This window comes from Papilio machaon, chromosome 15, assembly GCF_912999745.1.
Source record: "Papilio machaon chromosome 15, ilPapMach1.1, whole genome shotgun sequence".
Taxonomy (NCBI): Eukaryota; Metazoa; Arthropoda; class Insecta; order Lepidoptera; family Papilionidae; genus Papilio; species Papilio machaon.
In genome coordinates this window covers 1503467-1514150 of record NC_060000.1, presented here as the reverse complement: position 1 = coordinate 1514150, position 10684 = coordinate 1503467, and the positions used below count along the sequence as shown (strand labels likewise).

At 32.8% G+C, this 10684-nt stretch overlaps 2 protein-coding genes across 3 annotated transcripts in view; one reads left to right on the top strand and one right to left on the bottom strand.

Moving 5' to 3' along the window:
- On the bottom strand, positions 1-839 carry LOC106720978 (pre-mRNA-splicing factor Syf2). The gene has a single exon (XM_014515788.2). It carries the CDS (start codon positions 755-757, stop codon positions 44-46), a length of 714 nt encoding a protein of 237 aa, XP_014371274.1. The 5' UTR covers positions 758-839; the 3' UTR covers positions 1-43.
- Positions 840-1385: 546 nt separating this feature from the next.
- The window catches only part of LOC106720941 (chloride intracellular channel exc-4), a 36778-nt gene continuing 27479 nt past the window's right edge, over positions 1386-10684 (top strand). The window contains exon 1 of one of the 2 annotated variants that reach the window (XM_045681151.1): positions 1386-1595. In XM_045681151.1, coding sequence (XP_045537107.1) covers positions 1527-1595 — 69 coding nt within the window. In that variant the 5' untranslated portion in view covers positions 1386-1526. The remainder of the gene's footprint in view (positions 1596-10684) is intronic. The other variant, XM_045681152.1, reaches the window with a different exon arrangement.

Genomic DNA, 10684 nt, shown 5'->3' with positions numbered 1-10684 from the left:
ATACTATTGTAGATTTACATTTATTCAAATGTAATTTGTTGGTTTATATTGCAGTTCCTCTTTCCAAATTTTGTTTAATTTCTGATGTATGCTCTCCGTAGAATCTCTCCAACTTCTTATTGAATTTAGCATTCCTTTCATTAATGTAATCAATATCTGCGTCATCATTGTGGATACGACGTCGAGAATATTTCGCACGTTTTGCAATTTGCCCTTCTAAATCATCAACCATTTTGTCAATAGCATCCTTTCTATCTTCATGCATACCATGTATAATAACGTTAGGTCCACCATAAAATGCATCACCATATTTTTGTTTCTGTTTTTCGTATTGTTCCATATCAGCTGCGGGCATATTCTTTACAAGTCGATTGTATTGCCTTACTGTTGCTTGCTCATATGTGGAGAAACCTTGATCGGGATTCTTTTTCTTCTTTTTACGTTCAAGTCTTTCTGCTTCTGTCGCTGATATGTTTAATAACTTCACTCTATCGTACTCTTTACCTTCCTTGGCAGCTTCTTCACGTTTCTTTTGATCGTCTAATAACCATTCTGCTTGTCTTCGTTTGGCTTCGTAATTTGGAGGAAGTTTATTTCTAGCCTCCTCCGCAACAACTTCTTGATGATTATGACTTCTTGCTTCGTTTCTAGCTGAGTGAAGAGAACGTAGTCTCTTCATACGTTCAGCTTGCTTTTCAGCAAAGGTCATTTCCTTATTTGTGGTTGACGTAGTTTCTGATACTTCCACTGTAGCCATTTTTAATATTTTGTTTATTTATTACATCAAACGATCAACTTTCCTCAAAATATTTCTATTTTTCCACTACTTACTCAACATGTCAATTTGATGTCAATGTCAAACTACACAGAGTAATCGAACACAGATGCGTAACAAGATTTCCCTTGCCAAAGCTAGAAAATTTAATTGAGGATTCTTCTTAAAGAGAAAAATATTTTTGCCAAACTTGTACGTTTTTGTCAAATTATTTGAAAAAACGCGACTTTCTTTGACTTTTCTTGAATAGATCTGACGAGTACAGCGGTAAATGTCGAACAATCAAAATCTCATTTAATGTTTTGGAAACATGTTAATGCTGTGTCTGTTAAAACTACAGGATCAATATGGATGAATTAATATATAAATGTTTTTTTTGACAAAAACAATAAGAAGTTTCATTCATTAGGAGGCCATTTTCAAAAAAAAATATTCGAGTCTGTGTGTCTAGTCTTTGACTCATGAAGCTAACTTCAATGTGCTGTTTGACAGATTTGACATGACACACGTCGCACACGTCACATGTCTCTTTTTGTTATATTGGTAGCCTTGCAGTTATAGTGTTGTAATGGTGGTACAGTTGATTTTGTGTTGCAAGCATTAATTTTGATGCACGAAAACATCAAGTCACGACTCTATTTTCATATACTCTGTGTCATGGCCAGTCAGTCGGTGTTTTGATACGGTGTCGGTTGTGTGTTTTTGTGTGATCGAATTATTGTAATATTTTCGAGTGTTTTTTAAGTTCACGATGTCGGATGAAATTGCCGAGAATGGAACAGCGAACGGAGACGTGCCGGAGATCGAGCTGATCATAAAGGTACAATTAATTTTACACGTGTTTATACGCGAACCCGAGATCTGCAATACACTCAGACAACACGGCATGCGCAATAATCGGTCTTAAAGATTTTGAGGTGTTGGCATATAACGCTGCTTCACTGTTTTTATGTGTTTTAAACTATAAAAGATAATATTTTCGTGATATGGTGATAACTTATCGTCTTCGAGTATTGATGTATCGAAGTATACATGAAAATGTTCACGATTCTTCCGCATGTTAATATGTTATATATTATTATGCGGTCATTTTATGCACGGCATATGGCGTTTTGCTCGTATAAACTAAGACAAGTGATCTATATTCTTAAGAGTACCTTTTAATACGGTTGGTCAGAACTTTTTTATAACTTAAAATTTTTAAACGAGATTTATATAGGTCATGACTGCACTTCGTCAAGATTATTTTTCACATTTCACGATAACTATTGCTTTAGATAAATATAAAGGTGACTTCGATAGAAAGGTCATTGCAAAGACTTACTTCTTCTAAAGATAACATATCTTTTTCTCTTTTAATTTCTCTTTAGATTCTCTTTTTTAATTATTAAATAATTTTAACTTGTTTGGAGAATGAAATTGCAAAGGTCATAATAATTTGCAACACAAAGTGTAGCTTAGAATTATTAGTGATATCTACTATGGAAAAGTATTAATGATCGCCGATTCTAATCTAAATTTATGTGTTTTACCATAAATAATAAATAAACTAGGTACATATCTGTTCTGAATACTTCACAGAAAATTTGGAGATTAGCCAAATGTATAATTTGCAATACAATTCATGTTTCACATATTCAATAGTAAAAGTACTTTAATGTACTTTAAGTCAATTTCTGTTTTTTGTATTATTCTACTTTTATATTCATCGTAATTTTTTCATTTATCTTGAAATATAGCCTATAGCATGCTTGATGATTATTGCCAAAATTAGAGTTGTGGTTATTAGTTGTATATAGTTTCTAAAGTAACTTATGAGGTTAAAAAAATATTATTGAGCCATCACTATTAGCCCAGGTAAACACAATGATAGTGTTGTAATGGTTAGGTAAAGAGAGCTAAAAAACTTTGTGTCATAATTAATGTTTAATAGCTATCTTATATATATAAAAGAAAGTCATGTTAGTTACACTATTTATAACTCAAGACCGGTCGAACTGATTTAGCTGAAAATTGATGGGGAGGTAGCTTAGAACTAGGAGATGGACATAGGAACTTTTTTTTATCTTCTGTGCATTTTTTTTATTCCGCGCGGACGGAGTCGCGGGTAAAAGCTAGTATGATTATAAAAATAAACCATTTTAGTTTTGTCAATTTTCAGGTCAATAATAATTCTTTTACGAGACAGAGATATAGTATAATAGATTTAATTCATTATTAAAATATACATTTGTATAATTTTTTTTAATGAAGGATTAAAGTCAATGGCAACTAGACAGACATTAGTATAATGAGTACGCAATAGTTGGAAACCGGTGTGACACATGAATTTATACAACTTTCCTATTAGTTGGTCTATTAGTCATGATAATGTTCTATTGTTTCACACCATTAACTTTTTATATATTTTCTTATAAGTTTTTCATTACAAGTCTCAAATTTATTTATCGTTTATTATACATGGTTTGTAAATATAGTCAAAGACGGGTCTGGTGTGGTGAAAGAAGTGCTATTGCAGTTTGGCCTGTCACAAAAGATATAAAACCGAATTATACATAGAAAGATGTAAAAGAAAAAAATACAAGACAGCTATGCTGGGGTAGCCATAGTAAGCTGTCAATTGATTTTGACATCTCCAACAGACCAGATGTCCTCGTCTTCTTGCATATTCAAATTCTACATACAAATAAACCAAGATCATTATTATGTATTTAGTTTTATGGTAAATGTCTAAATTTTTATAAATAATGACTACAGAGAACTTTTACTCTCTTAGTTAAATAACAAAATCATATAATATGTAAGATATCCACAAAGGTATAAGAAAAAATGTAAACATTTCGTGTGTAGAGATCGTAAATAATTTCAATTAATTTTAGATCATTAAAAGATACATATGTGATGGATGATACATCTGAGATAGATGTCTTGTACGAACCTAATTAGTAACAAGTAAATCTAGACTTGTGTTATGCTACGCGAAGCTTGATTGCAATGTAAACAGATTACGTATGCGTAGTAATTAGCATGTGATTATTGCAGATTATGTTATGATTTAACTGTTAATTTTTTTTTAATTTCAAGATTCTTTTACGTAATTTTTAACAGATATCTCAATTGCGATTCCATTGCGTGCGGTTTCGCTTTACGAAGAATTTTTTGAAGATGGTACGTATGGAGTTTAGTAAAAAACTATAGACAATTTAAATAACTTTTATTTTTGTCGTCTATGTATTAGATAAAATCTTTTTTTGCAAAAAGTGTAAGCCCTATCTTGTTGAGATTGTGCAATGAAACGTGTCCTATAGCGAGCATTCCGCGCGGAGAGAGCGCCTGCGCGCCTTCGAAACAGAAACCTGCGCGAGCGGTGGCGAAAGTGACATTAGACACGCCACCACACACTTCGCTCCCAGTCCCCAGTCGCCACTGTGACAACGAACTATTGACAGATCTATATATCACAAGAGTTCGCTGTTCACGCTAAATATGATTGTAATGCCGCAAGCCTGTAAGTTTATCTGAACCTAAATTACTAGTTAAACCAGGATAATATAGTCACACAAGTATTTTATGGCAGTGAGCAAAAGTTTCCTAATTTATTCCTAAAGTCGTCCAATTTATTTGCCACTTACGACCTGAGTTCTCGTAGTAACTCCATACTATTTAGATTGATACATCATCTAATATATAAAATTCTCTGGTCATAGTTTTCGTCACCGTACTCCTCCGAAACGGCTTGACCGATTCTCATGAAATTTTGTGAGCATATTCGGTAGGTCTGAGAATCGGCCAACATCTATTTTTCAATTTTTTTTTTTAACTGCGCGCGGACGGATTCGCGGGCGACAGCTAGTATTACATATATATTAACAAATTAATCAAGCTCCTTGTAGACCTAAATTCGTCTCTTGTTCGTCATTATTCGTCATTTTATGTACCTAGATAGATTTTAAATAATATTTTCAAATAGAACTAAACGAGATAACAGTGCGCCTCTCATATGCTCAAGGATATTGTAACATGTTTTTGACATTGACAGGGGGACCCTAATGAGCCTTTTGTAAATTAGTTTCCGTTATGCCCTCCAGACTTTGTCTATTATACAACTCTTTATCATCAGCTCACTCTACGTCCCCACTGAGGGGCTTGGAGCCTACCCCAAGTTAGGGGTGACTAGGCCATAGTCAACCACGCTGGCCAAGTGCGGGTTGATTGACTTCACACATATCATTGAATTTCTTCTCAGATATGTGCAGGTTGCATCACGATGTTTTCCTTCACCGTAAGAACGTCGGAAATGTACATATGTAAATCGAAAAACACACTGGTACATGACGGGATTCGAACCCAGGACCTGCAGATTGCAAGTCAAGTGCTTAACCCCTGAGCCACCGATGATTATACAAATCTTGAAATTCTAAATAACCATTATAACCGAAAGTATAAATAGTTTAAAGATTTTAAACCAGGTTTAATTTTACAATTTACTGGTTTTAATTAACGTGTTGGGGAACATTTATAGTTAAGTACTGTAATAGGTTTTATTGGACAATCCAAGTCTATATATCTCTACTATGCTAATCTCGTAACGTTCTCGCGTCTACTATGTCGTGTCTATTTGCTATAGTATGCTTTGTTGCACTTTTCTAATAATTAATTGACCGTACTTAAGAGATAATGCAAGATTTGCGATCGAATGCGTTTCTAAAGTTTTCTTTTTCAATGAAAGCTAGTATATTACCCGTAATTGTGTCGATTGTTGAAGAAATTGCTCGAATTGAACAAGTTCGAATTAGGTGCACTCTTTATACTCTATGCATAGATTAATTTGTGAGAACGTGACTCCAGTAACCGTGTGTTACTGACAAAGACAATGACAGGGATGATGATATATTTTATATACAGATATTGGTCTCAGAAACCCACGGTAAATTCACGGCAACGCTGTTCATAGCTCCGAAGTTATTCTACTACGAAGATAGACATTACTATGAGAAACGAATATATTGTTACCTCTACCTCTACAAATTAAAAAGTTTTGTTTTTTTTAAATCTAAAATATATCTATATATCGCATTTATAATATAAGATACTAGCTGTCGCCTGCGACTCTGATCACAATTTAAAAAAACGTAGTGAGTAGCCTATGTGTTTTCCAGACTATGATCTTTATCTATACCAAATTTCATCGAGATTGAGCCGCTCTGGTGATACCTTCAAACAAACATCCATCCAAACATTCGCATTTATAATATTAGTAAGATATCATAGTGCTTTTGTTTTTACCGTCTAATATAATCGACGTGAGCGTTTCATTGTTAGTGCTATTAAGTTGATTAATACACTAATAGCCAAAGGTATTGTTCAATATGATTATCAAAGTAATTATGATACTTATAATAGACAAAATTATCAATCAGCGGTTATCAAATTAGCGGCATCATTGAATTTGTGTGGTGTCTAAATTACATACATATTTTTACATTTACTTCTACAATAATTTCTGATTTTAAATCATTCAAATCGTTCGTCATTTCAGTCTATCCGTTTTAAATAAGGTCACCTATCAATCCACATTATTTATGCATATAAATTTAAACAATACTTTCACAATTGTATACAGATTAATGCTCAAAAGTTCCTGGTATGTTGTAATATAGCGTGTAGAAATAAAAAAAGTTAGTGTAATCGATTTGATTTCGAAACATCGAGACAGTGTGCAAGTCGTCCCAAATACAAGGCAACTCGATTCTACCAAACCAAAATGGCCGTGAACGTTTGTATCGAGGCGTGAATGTGATGATGTGCCACTAACCTCTCACTTTTTATGTCAAAGTGTATAGAAAAAAATATATTTAATAATACATGTGAAAACTTTTTTTAAAGATCCCATCGTACACAATACTTTCTAGGTGTCGCGATGTTTTCAAAAATAAAAATTATTAATTAATCGTTAGTTTTATTAGAATCCATTTAACAATCTCATGCTGTTTCATTTAAGAGTTTACACCAAAAAAGGATTCCTTTTTATTTATTTTTTTAATTTGTAGGAATATTACAAATGTACTTAAAACTAAGAACAATCTGTGTCAATTCTGACATTTAATAAACAAGGCTACGCAGACAGATTATGCATAATGTCGTTGAGGTTACAATAGCGCGAGTTTTATACACCTTTTACATAACAGACTGGTTTCGCGGCGTGAATTATATATCGATCGATTCTTTCACAAATCATACGTGGCCGACTTTCGTTGACTTATACACTAAATGAAATATAATTTTAAAACATGTTCTCCATCTTACTGATATTATAAATTCGAATCTTTGGATGTATAGATGATTGGATGGATGAATGCTTGGAAGGTATCTGCAAAACGGCTCAAGGGATGTCGATGAAATTTAGCACAGATGTAGAACATAGTCTTGAAGAACACACGGGATACTTACATTGTTTTTTTTAAATTCTGCACGCAAGAAGTGGCGGGTAAAAGCTAGTTTGTTATAATTTCTTTCAGATACCAATTATCACCGGATCCAGTTAGGGTAAAAGATTTTTTCCTCACCAGGGGTGCCTGAATGCGTTCAAATCCTCCCACTCCCATTGGTGCAGCGTGCATATTAATAGTCACAAACTATAGACAATGAAAACCATGCAATATGATACGAAACAAAAGCAGAATTTTACAGATACGTTCGTGTTAAAAACGTTTTTGCTTTTAAGATTTATTTAATACGATCTAAGAAATGATAGATTATCTTCGCGAAAACTGAAATGAGATATATACTGTGGCGATTATTCGCACTGATAATGCAGTTTTATAATTGTCCGTCGTCACGAAACGTTGCCTAAATCACGTAACCGCAATCAAAATAACTCATCACATTAAAATACTAATAAATCGTAGCATATTATATTGACCATGATAGTAAGTTTATATTTAGGAGCAATTTAAATTAGTAAATCGAATAACTCGTCAAAACGAATATGTCATCATCATTATCGTAAATATAGTTTGACTAGCTGTCGCCTGCGAATCCGCCGATAATTTGTGGCCTATGTGTTCTTCCAGACTTTGTTCTCTACACCAATACCAAATTTAAGCGAGATACATGCAGCCGTTTTGGAGATACCTTGTCAGAAACATCTATCCATCCATCCAAACATTCACATTTATAATATTAGTAAGCTTTACAAGTTATCGCCTTTCTTCTTAGACCGTACTGCATATAGTAGCAAAAAATATTTGATTTTAATATTGTATTACTCAACGAAATAGAAATTAGCGATCTTTGTTTCGAAACTGTACAAAAGTGTACTTTTAAAAACGCTGCTTCTAATTTTAAACATAAAGAAATAAAACAAGAAAGACCTACTTACGTGATAAGTTTAAGAAACATACGAATGAAGTAAAATAAAGACAAATGCGATAGATATTTGTTGGGGAATCACGTCGTGGCGATATATCGAGTGCCTTACTTGGGTAATGTTGTTCGTATTGATTAACAATGTGACAGACGTGTTGCAACGTTTAGAGCAGGGATTCCAGAATTATTTTGGACAAGTGACCCCCTTTTCCAAAATGAACTGTTTCCACAAACCCACGTGGCCAAATTACCTACTTTTAAGATCAATTATTGTTATTATTATTATTTTTCATTCTGACTTTGGTCAATAGAAGAAGGCAGAGTGAGAATTAGCAATGCTTTAAGTTCAAATCGACCCCTTTGAGAATCCCTAGTTTAGAGGAATGACTGTACTTTGATACAGCTGTGATGACGCACTTCTTAATATGTTAAACATAAATAGAACGCTTTGAATAAGTATTTCAAATTGAATTTTCCTCAATATTAACACTTTCCATGTCATTAACCCGCCTTCTGAATTAATTCTTTGTAATGCCATAAAAATCGGAACGTGTTAAGATGATGTGACGTCATCAGGTAAGGTCCAAATTTTTTGATAAATATTGCTCAGATTATATTTTTTTAATTTTCAGTTCATTTTCTATCGTGATAAAAAATGGCGGTGTTTTAACATTCACCTGTCGCGTTATTATCCTGTGGCTTTGTTATTCAGTCAGGCTGACAGTTTGTCAGCGTCAGTTTAATAACGATTGCAATATAAAGGAGGTGATTCGTATGATCTCGTTACAGTTTTTTTTTTATAAATTATTTAATACCATATAAAGATGAAGTCAGATATCACCTGCTAAAATTATACGGACGGGAGCCTGTCTGTCTATTTAAAAAAGAAACGAGTTATCAAAACTGTTATGTTATTATAAGGTCATGGGTTTGAATCCGCCATTTGACTACTAGTTAAATACTTTTTGGAGTTATAGAAATACACACGAATTGAAAAACCTCCTCTTTTTAATTCGATTTCACTGATATGCAAAATAAATAAAATGCGTATAAATAATAATTCTATGTACAAATTAACCATTGACAACAATAACATAAATGTATAGATTAGAATTCTTTTTCTCTCAAACGTAACGACAGGTGTGACGGAATCATTAGGGCATGCGCACGCGCCGTTTATTTTCATCCCATCGTATAAAAAGTTGTAAGGGATGTACCAATTATCAACTTGCAGCTTGCTATAATGACCGTAGTACGAAGAAGATAAATTAAGATGTGTGTTTGCAGTTAAAATGTAATTTTTAAATTCAATTATAATTGAATGTGCTTTTTAGATCTGTAAATTTTCTACATACTACTTATTTTATTACAAAGTAATGATAAGAGATATTTTTTTAACTAGATTTTTAATTAAAAAAATACAGAAGGCAGTTTATGTATGTAACGAGAAGTTTATAAAAATTTTCGAAAAAAATGCGAACTATAAAAGATTTCTATAATACAATTAGAGTTTTTGTTACCAATTCGTTTTTTTTATTCATTTTAATAAGGACTTATTAAGTAATATCGTCTTGAGTTAATCGTCTGTGATAAATGTGGCAATAAAAATAATTACTTTAAATTATAGCTTGTATTCAACGTTGAACATCATTTTAAATCAATAAAAATGTTTTGATAATTACACTTTGTGCAACAATTACGCTGTAAAATATTCAACAGTCAACAAATATACTGTTGTTTACTTTGCATAATGCAAATATGCAAGATAAAATGTTTTTTTTTATTGAAAACGTCTTAAGCTGTAAGGTGAGGTGAGGGTTTATAGTCTGTACCTCCATAGTTATCGACGCCCTGACCGCATATGGCGCGGCTGTGTCCGCAGCTGTCAGCCGTTACGTTGCTTCCACATTAAAATTAGAATAAAAAAAAGAACGATATTAAACCTCCTTAGTTAAATGTCACGTCGAACATCCTTCGTCGGTGTTCAATTGTTTTTAATCGTCTTATATTACGATCGGTAATTTTTTTGAGTGAATGAGTAAATAAAATTGTTACTCGCCATTTTTGGTAACTTCATAATATGAATTTTATTAACGAGTTGAATTACATTCTATTTTTTTTTTAATTTTAATTATCTTGTTTTATGCTATTGTAGACGAGATAAAAAAAATGGTATGTTAGTTTATTTTCTACTAGGATCCGAATTCTGTAACAAATACCTATCGATAATACGTATTAATTGACATCAGACGACCCGCTTGCTCATTTGCCTTTCTCTTTCCTTCAATAGATAAAAATCGACCTATAATTTGATGATAATCATATATCTTCATTCCAACTCTTGTAGAAACGCCTTTAACTTGTATGTTGGTTGCATCGCATGTCCGAGAGCCACGCCTCCGTCCACTTTCAGCGCGCATTTGAATTTTATAATCAACAATGATCGTGACAAGCTAACAACTCAATAAGTAGCTAGATTCTAACATTTCTTTTAATAAGTATTCAGAAGAGAGATGGACAGAAGTACACAATCGCATTACA